At 35.4% G+C, this 20,530-nt stretch overlaps 2 protein-coding genes across 3 annotated transcripts; both read right to left on the bottom strand.

The window, feature by feature from the left end:
• Positions 1-504: 504 nt before the first annotated feature.
• Positions 505-10,537, bottom strand: NUP1 (nuclear pore complex protein). Its single transcript, XM_018129325.2, has 9 exons — positions 10,116-10,537; positions 9,392-9,438; positions 6,626-6,738; positions 5,982-6,171; positions 5,556-5,858; positions 5,379-5,471; positions 4,570-5,292; positions 3,785-4,305; positions 505-2,733 (listed from the first exon to the last, which is right to left on the bottom strand). The coding sequence occupies exons 1-9, from the start codon at positions 10,399-10,401 to the stop codon at positions 915-917; spliced, it is 4,095 nt and encodes a 1,364-aa protein (XP_017984814.2). The 5' UTR covers positions 10,402-10,537; the 3' UTR covers positions 505-914.
• A 2,032-nt stretch (positions 10,538-12,569) lies between these two features.
• LOC18586869 (calcium-dependent protein kinase 1-like) lies at positions 12,570-20,112 on the bottom strand. Of its 2 annotated transcripts, none has more exons than XM_018129351.2 (8): positions 19,805-20,112; positions 18,349-19,492; positions 17,133-17,276; positions 16,830-16,982; positions 15,052-15,167; positions 14,649-14,816; positions 13,509-13,733; positions 12,570-13,036 (listed from the first exon to the last, which is right to left on the bottom strand). In XM_018129351.2, exons 2-8 carry the CDS (start codon positions 19,157-19,159, stop codon positions 12,902-12,904), a joined length of 1,752 nt encoding a protein of 583 aa, XP_017984840.2. In that variant the 5' UTR covers positions 19,160-19,492; positions 19,805-20,112; the 3' UTR covers positions 12,570-12,901. The 2 variants fall into 2 exon arrangements, with proteins under 2 accessions (XP_017984840.2, XP_088666808.1); XM_088810682.1 differs by having other exon boundaries at positions 18,349-19,358.
• Between the last annotated feature and the right edge of the window lie 418 nt (positions 20,113-20,530).

The following is a 20,530-nucleotide window of genomic DNA, read 5'->3' as shown; positions in this document are numbered from 1 at the left end:
ATCTTGATTCTCAATAGACATAATTTTGGAAGAATTTTGAGCAAATTGAGACATTTTGGTGAAAAATAAAGATTTTATGAGATTTTGTTAGTATGTTTGTCAGTTTTGAAAGGTGCAAGGTTGACTGGGCATAATTAATTCCTACGTAAAACCTCTCGATTCTTGTCAGTTTTTAACAAATTACAAATATGTTTCACTTTTACTCTTTTAAATATTTTTCATTACTGGCCTTTTGTTTTTGGATTGTTGCAAGAAAACCTTTAATACCCGTTGAATATAAAATAATTCCATATTTTTGTATAAAATATACACATGTAGGTTCTTAATCAAAGCAAAAAATAACTGCAAAAATAAAAAAAAAAAAATTGATGGACTAGCCTACAATAAGACAAAATTGTAGTGAGTAGTAATAAATATCGACGCTCAGGTTGTCGGATACCCTTTTAAATAGCGACTAGAGTTTAAATAATGTGGTCTTCTATATCCCATCCGGTTCCTCAGAGATTCTCTCAAAATCAAATTCATAACCATTTTGCATTGTTTTTGTTATGTTACATATGATAAGGGTCGGGTACACCGAAGGACAAAGGTGAAACGCACAATTGCTCAAACCTGCAAAATCTATCATCTAATTATACTACTAGTACAATACAAATGTTTTTCTCAAATTTTTACTAGCAAGACCCATACAAAATTGTGACGAGCTTCTCCAATGAAAGCAGGGAAACTGTAAATGACCTGACCAAAGCAGAACCAGGCCCGCTCAATCCTTCTGCTACCACCCAATGAATTCCATATGGCTTCCCCCTACAGCAACAATCATATGCTGTTCGTCTCCTGCCGTAATAATTATTCAATCTATCACACAGGTCTGTCCCATCAAACAGTTTCCCTGTTACTGTAATCACCCCTCTTTACTTCTTCCGCTGCTTGCGGACCTTCACAAATTTTCTGGCAGACTTGTCACTGCCACCCGTGCCCAATGAAAAGCTCCCACTACCACCAAATTCCAGGCTACCAGAAGCCTGAAATGGAGATGAATTCTGTGACGTGGCCATGCTTGGTTGGCCTCCAAACTGGAAAGAATTTGCTCCCGATGGGTTTGATGCTCCAAAAATGAACCCAGATGTCGGTGGTGATATTGGTTGTTGCCCAAATGTCGCAATAGTCAGTGGAGAAGCCTGAACTGTGTCCTCTGCCATGCTATCCTCCATTTGATCATTATTACTAGAAGAAGCTGACCCAAACACCAAGCCAGGACTAGTGTTACCAAACACAGGCTGTGATGAAGTAGCAGCCGCAGCTGAAGTGAAGGAAAACATGGAACTTGAAGAGGCACCAGTGGATGACCCAAAGATAGTAGGTGCATTGCTAGGAGCAGTAATAGAAGCTGATGATCCAAAGGAAAACCCAGATGAAGAAGATGGACTAAATGTGGAACCAAATAGGGGCGCCTTAGGGGCTTGCCAATTGGAACCAAAAGTGCCAGAAGCAATGCCACTGCTAGAGCTAAGAGAGTTGGCTTCTGAAGAGGAAGAACTCATTCCAAATGTAGCCCCTGAACCAAAAGGTTTAGCTTCAGATACTGACGACCCAAACACTGAACTGCCAGAGGAAATAGTTGTATTCCCAGCCAGTCCAAATGATGGAGATGATGCAGATGAAGCAAACTGAATTGGCATGCTTTGAGTAGAGGTAGCAATGCCAGTTCCAGCTGCAGATGCTTGGGTATTAACAGCATTAAAGGGATTTGAACCCTGAGTCTGTATGGTAGCCGTGGATGCAGCTGGAGCACTAAATCCAAAGATGCTGCTTCCTGCGCTTGTGATTGCAGATGTAGTGGAAAAACTACTACTTCCCGTACTAGCTTTTGACAAACATGTACCACCAAAAACACTACTGCCTGGGCCTTTAGTTGCAGTTGTATCTCCAAAGATGCCATTGCCTGTGCTTGTGATGCCTTTAGTTGCAGTTGTATCTCCAAAGATGCCATTGCCTGTGCTTGTGATGGTGGAAAATGTGCTGCTGAAAAAGCCACTTCCGGAGTTTGTGATTTTTGAAGATGTACCACTGAAACTGCTACTTACAGAGCTTGTGACTGCAGCTGGTGTACCACCAGAAGTGCTGCTCACAGTGCATGTGACTTCAGATTTACCACCAAAAATACTACTTCCAGAGCTAGTAAAAGCAGATGTACTTCCAAAAGGAACAATGGCCACATTGCCAAAGCTAGTACTCTGTGTCTTGGCTTCAGTTGCTTCCCCTGAAGTTGCTGATAATGTTGAAGCTGAAGTTGATGGGTCCCCAGAGGATGAAAATTTGAAAACAGGTGCAGCCATAAAGGAGGGGACTGAAGCCGGCATAGAGGGGCTGCTAGTACTGCTGATGGTGGCATTGGCAGTTGTGGAAATGGTGGCAGCAGCAGCAGTGTTACTATTGGTGGTGAAAGACGTACAGTTGGTAGAGCTAATGGATGAACTTTGACCATTACTGGAGACTAAAGATGGCGTTGTTGAACAGAATGAAAAAGGACTAGAAGCAAGAGACCCATTATTTAGAGTAGAACTATCTGCTGAGGCACCAAACTTGAATATGCTTCCAGCTGAGGTCGAAGTTGATACAGCAGAGGAGATTGCAGTCTCAGCTGTCCTGAAGAAGACCCCGTTCAGAGTGTTCTCTTTATCAGATTTATCTGACGAAGAATTGGTTGTACTGGGAGCAGTAGAAGTAAAGCTGCACATAAAGCAGATAGGCAAAGCTTTAAGAATAAAACTCCAAAAGACCATATATATTAATCAATAGTTGTATTGAGAAGAAACAGATTTTTTGTGATTGTTAGCAAAGTGAAAGAGGGGAGGTGACTGGAGCTACCAAACGGAAGCTAAATCTCATAAAAACTCCCCCAGGAGCACTGCCTACTATATTGGATAACTTTACATAGCTTTCACTTCTTATTAGAACTTCATCTATTATTAGTATAAGAAAAGTCTTAGCTTACTAATTTAACCATCAATAATTTCGAAATTATACACTTTATGACTTTACAAAATATCACTGTATTTATAAGTAAGCCACTTCAAAAATAATTTATACAGTTTGCACCACGCTCCTACCCTCCCAAGACCCAACCTCATCTTGCAAAACTAGATTTCCACCAGTCAAAGGTCAGCCATCGTAAGTGATGCAAGAGTATAACAATCAAATGTCAATTATTTAAATCCTGATTTTGAATTTCCTAATCGTTACAGCAGCAGCTTTAATCAATCTAATGAAGAAAGTTTTCCCCACTTCTTTTCTTCTTAACCCCAAGATAGTGCATTTGAAAGTTTGAAGGTAAAAGAAGGTAAAGTAATGGGGGAAATGTAAGAGAATAAACTAGAGTAGAAAATCAACTCTCTATTATGCTAATATTAAATAATTATTAAAATAAAATTTGAAGGGTTAAAAACAGGATCATAAGCTCAAATTATTGAAGTGTTATCTACTCTTAAATCAGGAGGATTTGAGGGAATTTAAACAAGTGAAGTTCTAAGGGAGATGGAAAGAGCTTGATTCACCTTCAAAATCCCCTCCCCTCCTTTAATAGAAACTCCTGATCATGGTAGGGTAAACCTTTTACTCCCTATCAATCAACTAACCCCTCACATATTCCATTGAACCCACTATTAGTTATTCCAAGTACAATGCCTGCATTTAGAGGCATAGAAAGAAAAAAAAGGGGGAAAAAAAGGCAAAGTAAACGACCTTCCAAGCAAGAGACATTGAATAATGCACATATACTAACCTGATTGAGTTCTCTAGTTTTTGGTCTGAACTTGTGACAATCTTGACACCTGAAGATCCACTAACTGATGAAACCTCGCCTACATTTGTAGAGGCAAAGCCAAATGTTGGAGCAGCTGCATGTGGCTGCTTTGCTGGAACAGATTTCTCCCCAAAGCTAAGCATGGGAGAAGTGGCATTTGATTCCTTAGAGGCAACATCTTTATTGGCTGTTAAAGTTGACTGAGTGTCCGACAATATTGCCTGGACAGATGAAGTCGCCACCTGTGCAACTGGAAAAGTAATACCATCATTCTTTTCAACTACTGATCCATCAGATGTTCCCAAATCAGGTTTTTTGCTTAATACCAAACTTGAAATAGGCTTAACTTCAGAAAGACTAGAAGGCTTCTCTACTAATATAGCTTCAGCAGCAGCACCCTTACTTCCCATGACACAGTTATCCAACTTCTCTCTCCCTTCAACAAATGTAGCAGATGCAGCTCCATTAGTATAGTCATCTTCATCCAGATCCAGATAATCCTGTGACAGAGACCATAAATTTTAAGGCGATAAAAATGGAAAAAGAAAGGGAAAAAAAAGTGAAGTTCATAAATTCCTTTCTCAATCCAAAGTAGGCATTTGACAGTTTTTTTCTTCTGGCATCAACAAATCAAAACAATAGCACCTAATAGGATGTAACAAGAGGAATTTTAATCATTGATACTCTATTCGATCACCAAAAGCAAACCATAACTGAAAATGATATAACACCTCAACTATATCTGTTTACCCATTAACGCATACCTCATGTGCACTCATCTGAAAAGCCCATCTCTTTTGTTGAGGTAGCTGTACAACAGATTTGATCACAGCGGAATCAGCAGCTTTAACATGAGGAACATTATCCTTCATTAAACTATCAGTATCAACACCATTTACTGCAGGACCTGACTTTTCAGGGAAATCAACCAACTTTGTTGAGCCATTTTCTTCAACCTTATCCTGCTTGTGAGATGTAGAGTCTCGAACATCAGGCAGTGCAGCGTGAGAACCACCCAACTTGCCAATATCATGCATATTCTCCAGAAATTTTGAAGAATCTACGTTTTCAAGGCTTTTAAGAGCCTGCCCATGTAGCATAGATGGTGACAGCTTCGTTGGTGATTTTTCCCTTGGGGAGACCAACTTGTCAAGTTGCTGTAATATTTTTGAAGCCATCTCGCTGGACTTGGATGGAACAGGGGTAAAACGTGTGCCAGGAGTGCTGTTATCCCCATTCTCCGCTAGAGCATCAGTAAAGCTCTGCCTAACTTCACCCATTAAAGCTGGTGTCTCTCTTAGAGATACATGATGCTGAGTATCTAAACCAGCTGAACTAGAGCCAGCTTCATAGGCAGATAAAGGACCACCAGAAGCAGGTAAACTTAAGTTTTTTGAAGAAAGAAGGTTAGACTTCTGACGGATGCGGCGAATAGGGCCAACAGATCCTATATCATTGTCTAACACTGAACTCCCACGCTTCAAAGCCTGCAAGGGAAAGAAATATATCCAGTGACATTCTCTAGATGAGAAAATCCTGAAAGAGAGAAAAAAGAATGGTCCTGAATTAGTACCCCTTGTCTAGAGCCAGAGATTCTGTTTTGCTTCCATGCACTCTGAGATGATGATAATGGTCCACCAAAAGCATCACTTGCAGTCCCAGCTCCCTAGACAAAGCGCAAACAACTGGAATAAGAAATACAATAAACAAGCAATAATAAAAAAGAAAATGTTTTCTCTAGCATATGAACCTTGAGGACAGCCGCTGAGTTAACCCTGGAATAAGGTGTTCGTGCCATACTATACACTGCAGACCTGCCCCGTGATCTTGGGGTCACAAAACCATTTCCAAGATTCCCAACATGGCCAGAAGACCTTGGCACAAGTGACATTGTGGGTGATTTAGAATGGAAATTTTTATTGCTCAGCAAAGCTAAATCTCCCCTAGGCACTTGATTGTGTAATGCAAGTGTTGATATAGATACTTTCGAAGGCCTACTGCCCATGTAAGCTTTTGCAAGCTCAGCAGGTGAAGCAACATCCTCATCAAGGACCTGCAACATCATGAAAGTTTTTATTTTTCCATCTATGAGATGAAAATTATGCAGACCTAGCAAAAAGCACTTGCCGGTATGATACCCCAAAAGCAAAAAGAAAGGGAGGAAACTTTTCCTTACAGTTGAGGTGACAACAGGTGTTGAAATAAGACGGTTCTCAGTCCCATTTTCTCGAACCGGAGTCTTTGAGAATTCTTCTTTCCTGTCATGTAAGACCACCGATCTCACGTCAGACCTCTTTTCTTCATTTCCACCAGGAATATCAACAGTTCTTGAATGTAGTAAAGTCGTCAAACGATCAATTTCAGATCTGCAAAGGAACAATAATGATATTCATCATCTACAGCATCAAGAAAATTCGTGTTGAAAGAATTACTAGTTAGCTTAAAGAAACATGATCAGCCACCCACCCAAATAGGTGGAGCTTATTCCTATATAAGCTGAAGCAATAACATGGAAACTCATAAAGTATGACAACGGCCTCTACAGATTTGTAATTAGATAGCACAAAAACCAACTAGAAAGGTCAAAGAATAACTAGAATTTGCAAATGCATCAAGAGATTCAATCTATTTCATATTCTCGGCCTTTCCTCCAGGAGAAAGGAACTTAGAGAAATAGAAACTTTTCCTAAAGCATGAGTGCACACAAAAAGAAAGTGCAAATTATCAGAGCAAATGCCATGAATTAAATTTGGCAAGGTAGCACAATTAACCATTCATTTCAATTTGACATCAATAAGATACAGTTCTTGATTATCTTGCCTTGTAAATGTCTTCTGCTTTAAAATTTCCTCAAGTTCGGCAACTCCATCTCCATCAGTATGATTACTGGAATTGTCACATCCTGTGATGGCTACTTCCAGAACAGGAGAATCCTATGTGGGCAGATTTACATAAAACAACAAAGAATATAAGTTGAGTTCATCTAAAACAAAATCAAATTGAAAATAATATTATCACAAGAAAAGGAGAGACAAAGTAACCACCACAATTACCAATGATTAAAGATGGATTATGAAAATTTAGGACAAAGTTTCACCAACATTTAACGCATGTGACCCACCAGTTGAGTTCTATCACTCCCAATGATAGGTAGCATACCAAGAAAGGCTGTGTTTAGTTTCAAAACATGAGTGTTTTGTGTTTCACTTTCATACAATACATTAAATCTAGTAAGGAAGTGTTTGGTGGATAAAAATTTAACTGAAAAATGAGAATGAAATAGGTTTAATTGTTTCAAACAAAAAATTGAACAAAAAATGAAAAGGAAATGCCGAAAATAATTAGTAAAGAAATGATGCTCTTATGAGCTATATGAATGCCTCAGGTTCAAATCTCCCATAAAGAGAAGTATAGCAGTATACTCTATCCTAATAGCTTTTAACATAAAAATAATGGTTTTTAGTTTTTTTTCATATTTTATCCACTGAAACAAGTAATAAGCATATGATCTTGTACAAATTTAACCAAACATTTGTTTATTAATCATTTATTTTCACTCCAAGTTTCACTTCATATTTTTATGTACCTTTCTTATGTTTCTTCTTTGTCTGGCAGTATTGTGCCATCTTAAATTTTAATTTAAGGATATTAAAGTTACTCATGTTCATCAAACATTTTCAGCGTGACTTTTCCAAAAAAAAAAAAAAACATTTTCATTGTGTACTACTCAGAAATTCCAATACCCTGCGCTCAATATTTTCATTCTTAGAGAACAGTTATTTAATTCAATTACTGAAAGTATTTCCAAGAAATCAAAAAATAGGCAATCAGAAATATTTTCACAGAACCAAAATGAATACCGCAAATGAAAAATGTTTTAAGAAGCCAAAAACAACCTAATATTCACAGTATATTCGCCTTACAAATCAATTCAGAAGTGCAGTTTAAGTGCAACTGCACTTACCCCAATAGCAAACTTCAATGCTAAGTTTGGGAACATGAATTCAAGGAAGTGGATATGGATTTTCTATGTTATAACAAATTGTGAGGATATGTGCATGCATTCTGTTAAAATAGTTAAGATTCAATACATCTAAGTATATAAGACGGTATAAGAAGATGAACTTCAAATTCGCTATCTCACAAATGTACTTCAAATTTATCACTATGTAGAGATCTAACAAATCCATGCATTGATAAGAATCAACAAAATAGGTTCAGTTTAGAAAGGATGAAGTCTTTTTCAGGAAAATATTTTCAGGAGCTTTGTGTGTTTAGAAGACAGAAAATACATTTTTCAGGTAAAACAACTTAAGGGTCACTGGGAAAAACACCCCTTGACCCTGTAAAATGTCTTATGCCCTTTACAGGTGTAAGACATTTTCCAAAGGCTCTTTTTGCACCAAACACTTCACCCCCTTTCACCAAGGCAAACGACTGGCCACCACTGCCCCATTCCATTCGTCAGCATCAGGAACAGCCACCACATTGCCAGTTTCCTCCACTGATGACTTCCTTCCCTTTCTTAGATCTCTTTTTCCTCCCCCTTTCTTCCTCTCTTTCCCACCATTTTTTCGTCCCCTTCTATCTCTCTTCTTGTCAATCTCCATATCCTTTTCTCTTCCTCATCTTCCTTTACCTCTTCCCTTTGTTTGCCGTTGTTTTACTGAGGCCAAGGAGATCCAACCCAGACAAGACTTCCCATTTCTGGTTTTCAAACTCTTACCATGACAAGCCTGGGTAGTGCTCCAGCCAAACATCAATTACTTTTAAAAAAAAAAAAAATTGCTTCACCAACTAACATTTAAACTGAATATTAGTTTGGATTTTAATTAACTTGTTATTTAATTAGTTTCAGTTTTGGGTTTTCATTAATTTGTTTTGAATATTTATGACTTTGTTTGGGTTTTGGTTAAGTTGCTTTAAATCATGAAAACTTATTAATGATTATGAAAATATTTTAATTCAGTAAGCATGAAAAAAATAATGGGAGGAATACTTTTGTGTTGTAATTTCTAATTATTTATGTATGAAAATTTTGATAAAATTTTTCATTGTATTCCAAACACCAGAATATATTTAACACAATGATATCCAAACGATAGAAAATATTTTCTTTTTAGGAAGTTATTTTCATCAGAAAATATTTTCCTTCAGAAAGTCAATTTCAGATTATCAAATGGACCCGTAATGTTTTTATGCAATCCACCACCCAATTTAAAAAAAAAGAAAATTGAAACCCAAATCCCTTCTTTCAAATTCAACTTTCCAACTGAAACCTAAGAGTCCAAAAGTCCAATCATCTGCCAAAGAAGATAATCAATCTTCGAATATTGCACTAATAGACTTCTGCACATAGTGCGAAGATGGTACAACCACATAGCATTTCCAACGTATAATTATATTGAAGAGAGAAAAGAAAATTTGTACTATATGTTCAAAGTTTGCAAATCATTAGGTCTTCTTTTCTCAGCTCTTAAAAAGTTAAAACCAAAAGTTAGCAACTAGTTGGTAAAAGATCATTTAATCAAGCTAACAGGAACACAACCACCAAATAGGTTTAAATATGAAAGCTCCAATACTTACTGTTGAAGCTGCTTCTGGTGGATTCTCCCTCACTTCCTCATTAGTCTCTGATGATATTCATACATGCAACAATTAGTTAACATCACAAAAAAAAAAATTATTAATGGTAATTCAAAGTACAAACATGGCCTAAAAAAAGAAACCTTAAAAGAATAACTGTAATTACCAATCTATATATCTAAGCATTAATTTTTGCAAGGAGAAATTTAAGTAAAACACCACACATGTTTCGCACATCTGATATCTTCTAGTAATCATCCACTACCATACTTTTTAATAACACATCAATTCTCAATTAAAAACAACGTTGGGCAATTACGCACTGGCTCTCCTCTACTATTTGTGTTATTGGGGAATTATTATGTCATTCTAAAATGAAGCATACATCAACTAATAAGAAATATCATGCACCAAAAAAAAAAACCGAAGAAGAAACTGCTCTCATTTCAATAAAAACAGCACAATTGTAAAGAGAAGTATCATTCATCACTCAAACTCTCGAAAAGGAATAAGAAAAAAAAATCTCCAACTCACAAATGTCCTCCTCAATCAGAGAGCACAAATTCCCCAGTCAAATATTACAAACTATCAGTCCAAAATCCCAACAATAAAAGCAACCCTAACCGAACGCATTTCCACAATAAAGCAAAAGCAAAGAAACTGTTTTCGTTTTTCTGTTCTTAATATCAGAAAGAATAACAAAGAGCAGAGGAAAAAACCTCACCGGGCTTCGGCGCTTCCGGCGGATGAGGCGGAGGAGGAGGGAGGCGTTTCCTGAAGACGGAGGCGAAGAGTCTGTGAGCACTGGAAGTAATAAGCCTCTGCGCTGGATCCAACAATTTCGATAACCAACCATTTCTATCGCCGCTAGCGCTGGGGTTCCTTATTGCGGTCGGTGGTCGATCGTACGGGGTGGTTTGCGTTGTCCTCCGAAACGGCCGTTTCCTGAACTTCCCTCCGGCTCCGAATCCGCCGTCGTACGGGTTACTCCCTTCACGCGCCGTCGCCATCAGAGAGAGAGAAATGAGAAAGGGGAAATGAGAGTTAGGGTTTGGGGATTTTGAGGAAAAATCTTAAAAAGAGAACAAAAGGATGGGTTAATTAGGGTTTTTATTGCATATTGTACGCAGAAAGAGAGAAACTTAAAAAAGAAGAAGGGGAAATTAAAATTAAAATTTAAAACATTGGGGCTAATGTATTTCTACGGACATACGTATTTTTGGTAACTCTTACTTAAAGAGCGCTGATAACGTCACTGATTGGTGGTCATAAATGAGTTGACAGACGAGTATGGACCATTTATTAACGTAGGGGAAAAGTAGTTGGGTTTTGTTTAATGATCAAAATTTTGTTGATTAAAATTGAACGGTGCTGATTTGAAGGTGCTTTTTGTCTTTTTCTCTAAAAATTAATGAATCTATAAAAATACTCTTACAAATGTCGTAATGTACTTTATCCTTTCTATATATATACTTTCACATGCAAGCCCATATCTTTATTTATAGTAATTTATAAGCACATAATTTATATTTATAATCTTTCTATATTTATAATATTCCTATACTATATACATGAGAGTATGGAAACTGATAAAATTTTCTATTACAAAAATAGGTATATTTATTCATTATATTTCTTAAAAGATATTGTTATTTTCAATTATATTTAGTATTTATAAAAATTCATATAATTTTTTTAGTATTAAGGAATTACTTTCATTAAAAAAACTTATTTACTTTGACTTCAAAAGTTTTTTTATTTAGAGCGTATTTGGTCTGATTTTTTTAACTTAAAAACTATTATAACGCTATTTATAAAAAATAACAATTTTTAAAATTAAATTAAAATTATTTAGTAAATTTACTTTTTATAAGTTCTTTTTTATAAATAAGTTGTTTGACAAAACAACTTATATAAACTCTAATTTTAGTTAAAATTACCATAAAAGGTATTTAATAAATAACATTTTATAAACCACGAATTTTTTTATTCAAAATAAAAAATTTTATTTTATTTTTTATTTATTTAAAATAAAATTTTGAAAATTTTAAAAGGATTTTTATATAACATAAAGTTTATAATTAATAATAAATCATAAAAAAAAGTTTCACAAATAATTTATAAGTAACACATAATTTATAAATAATTTTTTATTGAACAATAATAAATAAATAAAATCAAGAGAAAAAATTTGAATTAGTAAAAAAAAAGATTAAAGAAAGCAGTGAATCAACTACTAAAACCCTTAACCCTAACAATGAAGGAAAACCCAAAAAAAAAGAAGAGAAATCCAAGGTGGTAATAATAATTCAAGAAAATCACATTTAACTATTGATGTCACCTCCATCAACAATATTACCTCAACAATCATAATCAATAAATATTATCTCAATTTTCATATAATTTATCTCAACAACTATTGACTTATTTAATTAATTATTTCAATCATAATCATCAAATATTATATACATCATAAAAAAATTAAGAATAAATAAACATCACATAATTATTATATCAAACAATAAATTGATAAATACCAACTCATAAAGAGAGTTTTAAAGTACAAAAAAAGATAAAAAATAAAATGAAAAACAATACCCGAATGTAATTTTAAATTTTAGATTTTTTTTTTAAATTTTTGTAAGAACAAAAAAAATCTAGAATGATGATTTAGAAAAAAAGAGAGAGGAGAGGAAAATCGATAAAGAGAGAGGGAGAGAGTATTTTTTGAAAAATATCTTTTTGAAAAAATATAACTCTCTTAATAAACTGACTTTTTTTTTTAAAGTCTTAATTGATGCTTTTTTCTAAGCTCTTGTTATGCAGATTTTACTTTTTTAAAAAAAAAAAACTTATTTTTTTAGAAGCTTTTTACAAAATCCTGTTTGACCAACTTCTGTTTTTAAATAATAAATAAACTAAAATAAATCAAAGCAAACGGACACTTATTATATTTTTAAATTGTAATCATATATTAAGTTTAAATATAAAAAAAATATCCTTGAGCCCAGTGGCACGGTATGTGCACAAAATACACAACGTAGGTTATGTAGCTGCAGCCAAGTTTATTGTAATTCAACTTTGTTTATTGTTAAAATCACATTAAAAATCAGTTTAATAATAGAATTAATTTATAAAGAAAATGTGGAATAAATTGTAGAATTCAAATACAATAAAATTTGTCCAAAAATAAGAAAAAAAAAGTTTCATTGTCAAAGATATTGTTAAGGTATAGGGGTTCTGATGAACATTAAAAAAAAAAAAAGTAAAAAATAGCACACAACTTCCTTGTGTCTAAAGTATACAACCTTTATCATGGGGCTAATTTTAGTTGGCTAAGAAAGGGGGAAGAAAAGACAAGTACCCAATGCCCTTACCTGCCTGCTCCTTACAATCACCACTGGTACTCCTTACTATACAAATCTCAATTCCCTCAAAAATTAAAGGACACAAAAAAAAAAAGAAGAAGAAAAACTAAACAAAAAACAAGAACTTGAACTGTTGCCTGTACTAAAGTTTCAACGCTTCTCTAAATCCGATGCTAAAACTGTTTTGTAGGCCTTTCTTACCAGCACCGGCAACGTTTGAGGCAAGGTTTCCTTTCTGCATCATGGCCACAAACTCATTGTAATCGATGCGTCCATCCTGCATATGATTGGTAGATAAAGTTTATTTTCTATATGATAATTCTCTAGCACAACTGCTATGCCAAAAGCACAAAATTATTTTGATAGTTTTCTTAGGAATGAGGGATCGTTAAGGACGACAGATGCATTCAGGCTTTTTATTACAAAAAATTAGACAACTTGATATAGAACCCATATCCGAAAAGATGATTCAAGGGTGGACTATTTACCAGGTGACGAAAAAAGGAAAGGACTACGAACTCAATTTGAATCTTGGGTAGCAAGTGGAGCTAATTTATAACTTGAACCCTAGATCACTCACTTGGGTGAACCATTACTCAACCACTGAACCACAGCTTTTCATAGCATATATTTTTTTAAGGCAAGAGATATGGCCCCCTAAAATCCTTTCCAGTCTTATTTGTGGTCAATATATGCTGTAATGATCAAATCAAAAATGGTATGCCTTAATGATTAAACAGACCACTTACATTATCCTGATCGACTTCTCGAATCATTTCCTCAAGGCGAACATCCTCTATGCCAAACTCCTCGCAAGCTTGTTGGAGCTCATCTGGAGTAATATAACCACTACCATCCTTATCAAAGTAGGAAAAGGCAGCAAATAAATGATCTTCTCTCTCGATTTTGTTTAGGTGCAGTGTAGCAGCTACAAATTCCCCATAATCGATTGTGCCACTATTATCAACATCAGCCTGAAAATTTAAGAAGACACATGCATTAGAGACAACTCATTGTTGCTTATTCTGAATTAATTTTGTATTCTGTAAAGAACCAAAGAGAATCAAAAATAAAAAGAAGAAAACTGCAATCCAAATCCTCGGTTAAATCACCAGAAATTTAGGAACTACTTGCTCCTCTCTGGATCAGTCTTGTGAAACTAGAATTAAGTCTGCCACTGTTATCTTGGGACAGAGAGATGGTACTAGGCATACCATGACGCAAATTTATACTCATACAAAACTGTTCAAAGGCATGGGCCAGATCCAATTGTTAGATCACTTGAGACCTGTAGAGAATCCAGATGAACTCCATGGTTAAAGACACTACATACCACGGAATATATATTCCTTTCCTTCTCCCTGTAACTCTATAGCTTGTTGCATTTAAACACTAAAGATCCTAAATTGGGTAAAGCCAAACCAAGAGACTTCTAAAAATTCACAAACTAAACTTATTTATCTGCCTTTAGTACTGCATAACTAGTCATGAGCTGCCTTAACATGTCTCCTTTCTAAAAGTTTTTTTCTTGAAGCAATTATTTCTATGCTTGTTCCTTGAGTTTGGAATGACAAAGATATTCTAGAAGTCTCTTTGAACAAGCTGAGAGGTTTTTAGGTGTCACCATTGTGCCTAGATTTGATGTATAAAGGTCAAGAAATGGAAGTCTATGGTCCTGGAAGGATTGTTGGGCCCATGCAAGTGAGGTAATGCCCTGTGCTTTGCTTTCAATATAGAATGAGGAAAAATTGTTAGTTGATTAGCCCTTACGAGAATCATCCCAACTCCAAGTAGCAATTGTTCTAGATGAATAGCAGTTGGTAGAAAAGGAGAAACCTTTAGAGTTATTTATATGAATATACTATATCCAAATTTGGTCTCATACTTACTGCTTTCATAAGGTCATAAATTTCAGACTCCTTAAGATTCGCTCCAACTCTTTTCAATCCTGCTTTAAGTTCTTCGAAGGTGATCTGACCACTGTTGTCGGTGTCTATCATCTTGAACATTTCTTTGAGGCCAGCTATTTCTTCTTCAGATAGGCTCTCTGCAATTACCTTCAAGGGAAAAATGGAAAATTTTGATCATCAACATAACTAGAAGATCTAAAGTATAATTTTAAGTATGAACGGTATGATAAATAGGCTTAGATAGCCTGTGTATGCACTCAAGTGTCAAGCTTCAGATTCTACATAAATAGCTCAACCTTTCCCTCTCCTCATCACTACCTCCCTCCCTCTCTCTCAACCCCCTTTTCGCCATACATCATGTCTAGCATGTCAGAAGACTTACTCTAAGGGCCATTTTCTTGAGCTTATTCATCGCAGAAAATTGTTTCATACGACTTAAAACTGCAGAATCAAGAGCCTTGTCAGGAGCAACACCATCAATCTGTATCCAAGGGTGACCTACATAGGATTTAAACAATATTATCAATAGAAGAAAAAGCACCATCTATAGTCACTGTCTTTTAAATCTAATCATATAAATAGTGGCCATCTATGTTGTTGATAACATGGAGACCAAAATCTTTCTAGGCAATAAGAACTGCATAAATTTAGGTCTACAGCTATACTATTAAAGATGCAACAAACGACTCCATTTGGTTGCTGCTTTTACTACTTTCTTTTAGCTTTTTGCTTTTTGCTTTTTGAAGAATTGCTATAAAGCAAAAGCAAAAAGTAAAAAACAAAATCATAATTGATTTAAAATGTACAAATAATTAAAATGTAACACCAATTATAACATAATTAGTCTATATAGGAGTAGCATCATGCACTTTGTCATCTAAAAGAATTACATATTTTGTATATAATCCTTTATATATTTATTGTTTGCTTTTGTTTCCAAACATACTTTTTGCTTTTTTGCTATGGAAGCAACAAGCAAATTACCAAAAACGCCAACCAAATGGAGCCTTAATAAATCTTAAAAGTTCTGTCCTCTACTTAAGTACCCTATTCCATGATGTAAATTTGATGGCACTTACTCATTAAATCAAAGTTCCAAACTTCCTTTCCTCAAATTCCTCCGTGAAAATAAACCATATGATTAAAATCATTGACTTAACGATGGACCCCACTTCAAATTTTTGCAGCAGTTTCAAACACCTGGCTTATTGTCATTGAAAGAACCAGAGGAAAAGAAAGATAGGAACCTTATCTAAGTTATACACATAGTGGGTTACGTTCTATATTCCAATCTTTCCAAATTCCAATACAAAAGGAACAAAGGGGGAGAAAATCCATCATACGAAGTAAAGGCCCTGGAAGATGGTTTGAAATTTGTCATACAAGATATAGCATCCCAACCTCTTGGATGGATACACCTTTTGCAACAAATATTATACGTAAATGAAAGTCTTTAGGAAGTGTAGATTGCATGGTTACTTTTCTCTAGCCAAGGAATAATTCTACAACGCTTACAAAATGATTCAATGCTGCATTATAGAGCTCCAGTATGGATCTGTTTCAGACTTTCAATAGTAATAGATTCCATTACTCAATTTATACCTACCAAATCAAGTAAAAGCCACATATAGCATTAACGTTTTGTAACAAGGAAACCATCCTGTGACACATGATAACCCAGAGTCTAAGCAAGAGAAAGAAGGTTGAGAAAACATGGTAACAGACAGCGACAGAGAGAGAGTATGACAAAAAGAAAGATGGCTGGCAAAAGAAGGAAAGACAAAAAGGAAGGAAATAGAAAGAGCAAGTACAAAGTTTTTCTTGGCATTCAGAACTAGGACAAATTTATTATTATTTTCGTAGCGCTTCTTTTTTAAGATATCACACCACTATTTATCTTTTTTCTATTTTTCTATATCTTTTTCTATTCGTTTTCAGCAGAGGTGCCTTTTATAAAAATAGCACCAGTGTATATCTTCATTTATTTTCGCAGAACTAAAGTCTTAAGAATGCCTCACCTAAGGACCAAATGAAAGAAAGGAGATTACTACCATGCCAATGGCATGGGAAGCACCCACTTGGCAGCAGCAGGACCCATGTAGCAAAAGTAAGAAAAAAATAATGATGATGGAAAAGTGGGAGTAAGAGAATGAGACTTACACAAAACTTCATGTGCAGTTAACCGTCTCCTGGGGTCGCGAACAAGCATTCTCCTCACCAAATCTTTTGCACTTTCAGAGATGCTAGGCCAAGGATCTGACTCAAAATCAAGGTCACCATGCAAGACCTGTTCAAATATACCTTGCTCGGATTCTATATCATGGAAAAAAAGGGAGAAACCAGTGAATATCAAAACATAATCATGATGGTGTAAACCAAAGTGCTGCTAAAATAATTGCACTTAGCTAAATTACGATTGTATTCATCAAAATGGAAAAATCTTATGTATCAGAAATTTCTTACCAGCCCAAAAGGGAGGAACTCCGCTTAAGAGAATATAAAGAATTACTCCTGCACTCCATACATCTGCTTCTGGACCATAACGCTTTCGTAAGACTTCTGGGGCAACATAGTATGGGCTCCCAACCACATCAGTAAATTTTTCACCTACATGGAGAAAGTCACCAAGAGGATTACAAAACAAAAAAAAAACTAAATCTTTTCTTAATTTCTTACGATGCCAGTAAATCACAGTGCAGGTTAAATTTACTAGATATTTTTGGGATATTGACAATGCAAACTAATGAACCGTGAAAAATGCAGGAGCAAAAGCTCTACATTTTTCTTTTACAAATAAACCAAAGAAAAGCCTAGTAAATTTCATGCCAATGCCAATGCCAATGCCAATGAAAAGATAATCTTTGCCATTCTTAACTAGTGCTTATCTGCTTCAAGATTGAGGCTCAAAGTCAAATTTACTTGTGAAACTCTAAGACTCAAAAGATAATGGAACAGAATCATGTTCCAAATAAAAGTACAAGGTAAAAAAACCTTGTGTGCCACAAACCTTAAAGAATCAAACACAACTTACAAGCCTAAACCAATAATAAGGGCATAAGACATAGATGTGCGATTGATACCATAGCCGAGTAGATGGCTGGCAACAGTATATTACCACGGGGCTAGCAGCGTATAATGACACACAGTATCACAAACGTTTGGAACGCAATGTATAAGATTGATATGAATTGCTTTTTGCAATTTTACAAGACATTTTAATGTCACATCATATTTCTGACAGGAATTGCTTACATGAATAAACTCTATGTAGCAGAGAGTTCCTTAGTTCTGCTGATTCAGTAACTTAATAGGAATTCATTTACTAAAAGTTGGACTTTGACAATGACTCAGTTAATGTTTAAGTTAAGAAATCCATGCAGTTTTATGGAAAAATGGAGATCAATTTGTAAAGATTTTTTTAGCCTATACACTTATGACTCATGACCATTGAGCAATTACATACTTGATTCAGTGCTTTTCCTCCCTTTTCTTTCTTTTCGTTTCTTTTCCTTGTTTTAATGAATAAAGCTAAAAGTTCAAGTAGCTTACACAAGTGCTTCTCCTACTCTAGTTTTCTTACTAAACAGGTCAGTGAAAGAATAGCTTAAAATGGTAAACAAAGAAAGCTAATATTACCACTCCTAGGTACTTGAAACAGAAAAGATCAATCAGTTTATACCTGGCTTAAAGAATATTGATAATCCAAAATCAATTGTCTTCAGAAGTGAATCCTCCTGCTGATTGACAAAAAGAAAATTCTCAGGTTTAAGGTCTCTATGCATAACCCCCAAAGAATGGCAAGCTTCCACAACCCCAACTATAGTCCTCGTAAGTGCAGCTGCCTTTCTTTCCGTGTAATGTCCACGCTGAACAATTCTATCAAAAAGCTCTCCACCAGCACATAATTCCATAAGAACATGAACTGCCACTGCATCCTCGTAAGCCCCTTTTATTGATATAACATTTGGATGCCCTGCCAAGTGGTGCATTATTTGAATTTCTCTTCTCACATCCTCTACATCATCGTCAGTTACCAGCTTTCTCTTTGCAATCGATTTGCAAGCATACTCTTTTCCAGTTGCCTTCTCCACACAAAGAAAAGTCGTCCCAAATTGCCCTTGTCCTAATTTCCTCCCCAGGCTATAATATTCCTTGAAATTACCAGTCTTTCTTTGTAACACTGACTCAGTCCGGAGCCCTGCACTAGAGACCCTCTTCATATGAGGGGACTTGGGTTTTGATGGCTTTTCAGGATTAGTTTCTGGTTTATTTTCTGGTTTGGTCTCTGGTTTGGGCATTGTCACTTGTTCTGGAGGTTTGTTTTGGACTGGTAATGGTGATTCAGGTTCTTTAGATGCTACCTCACTCCCAGTTTCCCCATTAGTATGAGAAACTGAGTCATCAGGTATTCGGGACCGCCACATAGCAGCAGAAACTGATTGGAAAAATCCATTTTTGGAAATGCTTGGTCCTACACAAGAATTGCCCATCTACTCTAACACTTAAATTTCTTCTTCAAAAGACTGTCACTAGGTTTAACATCAATATCCAAAAACAATAGATGGGTCAATCCAACACATAAAGATCAGATCTCCCTAATAAAAACCAAGTTCCCTAAATTCTCCTCTAGACTTTTGAGGGAAAATGTTATCTCCAGAACAGAACTTGAACCATACCTAAAACAATGAACTACAATTTGATACCAAAAGAGAAAAAGTTCCTGTTACCCTCCAAACTTGAAAAATTATCCATAAAAACAATCCTTATGATTACAACAATTATGAAACATTCTGATTGAAGAAGCAAGTTTAAGAACCTGATTTCTGGAAACAAAGTGCACCCCACCAATAAAATAAAAAAAGTCAACACAATTATCGATTACCAACTAACAAATCCAATCATCTACGCTACAACAGAAAAACAAATACAAATCCTCGGATCTCAAATTCAGCAAGTGAAAGCTTCGAGATCAAAATAGAAACCAAGGAAAGATAAGAAAAGCTGCAAGAAATTGAAGAATTAAAGAAAAAAGAAATCCAAAACCCAAATGGGTAAAGTTGAAGAAGAGAAAGCTGAAAAGAAGATCGCTGGAAAAAAATTTTTTTTAAAGAAAAAAGGTATGAGTTGAGGTTTACCAGGTCTTGGGATTTGGCTTAATAGTTGAAAAATGGAAGCAAAATGAAGTAATAATGAAGTTTCATCCGGTGTATCGTGGAGGGACAATGGCTCTCTAACCCTTAAAAAAAGAGTGGAAAGAAAGTCTGAACTTTGTTTATATCTAATCCTGAGAAGTTTATATATATTTTTTATATAGAAAGAGGCTTATACGTGTGTTTGGACATGGCAGGAAACCGCGTTTGGAAGGTGCTGTTAGGCCGGATTTTGGGTTTTTCCAATTCCGGGGTTTTCGGTTGATTCTACCTTTTGATTGATGGTTGGATGGATGGATTCTTGGCCTTTGTTGGGTCCCATTTTGCTGGTAGCCATGTTCATAATTGCGAAGAAATATTAGGTTTTAACTTGTGTCATGTTCCACTAAAGACACGTTTGACTTGGTATGGATTTATGTTTATGTAATGTAATCAATACATGTTTGAACTCTCCTTTGGTTCTTTTCTGTAAAATATAAACACTTGGATCATTTCTGGACAGGACCACTAGACAATGGGTTTGCAGTTTGACTGAGATTTCTAAGATGCTTCCTTTTCCATTCACAGCAAAACCAATCCCTTTGTCTTGCTTTGCTAAAGCCTTAAGGTCTATCCCTCCTCTCCTCTTCAACTCTCATTTGAAGATGACCCTAAATTTGCCGGCCAATCATTACATGTGATATGCAAACACATGACTTTGGCAAATAAGTT

Source organism: Theobroma cacao, chromosome 10 (assembly GCF_053813885.1).
Source record: "Theobroma cacao isolate CCN51 chromosome 10, ASM5381388v1, whole genome shotgun sequence".
Lineage (NCBI taxonomy): Eukaryota > Viridiplantae > Streptophyta > Magnoliopsida > Malvales > Malvaceae > Theobroma > Theobroma cacao.
The sequence above is the reverse complement of the archived record's forward strand: the minus strand, read 5'-3'. Positions and strand labels throughout refer to the sequence as shown.

Excerpts from the sequence above, each read along its gene's own strand:
- NUP1 (XM_018129325.2), bottom strand. The coding sequence starts at position 10,401 with ATGGCGACGGCGCGTGAAGGGAGTAACCCGTACGACGGCGGATTCGGA. Across the intron at positions 5,859-5,981 it reads CACCTGTTGTCACCTCAACT|GTCCTTGATGAGGATGTTGC; the intron begins GTAAGGAAAAGT and ends ATGATGTTGCAG. Across the intron at positions 4,306-4,569 it reads TTCAGATGAGTGCACATGAG|GATTATCTGGATCTGGATGA; the intron begins GTATGCGTTAAT and ends TCTCTGTCACAG.
- LOC18586869 (XM_018129351.2), bottom strand. The coding sequence starts at position 19,159 with ATGGGCAATTCTTGTGTAGGACCAAGCATTTCCAAAAATGGATTTTTC. Across the intron at positions 15,168-16,829 it reads AACTGCACATGAAGTTTTGT|GTCACCCTTGGATACAGATT; the intron begins GTAAGTCTCATT and ends AATCCTATGTAG. Across the intron at positions 14,817-15,051 it reads TCAAGAAAATGGCCCTTAGA|GTAATTGCAGAGAGCCTATC; the intron begins GTAAGTCTTCTG and ends TTTCCCTTGAAG.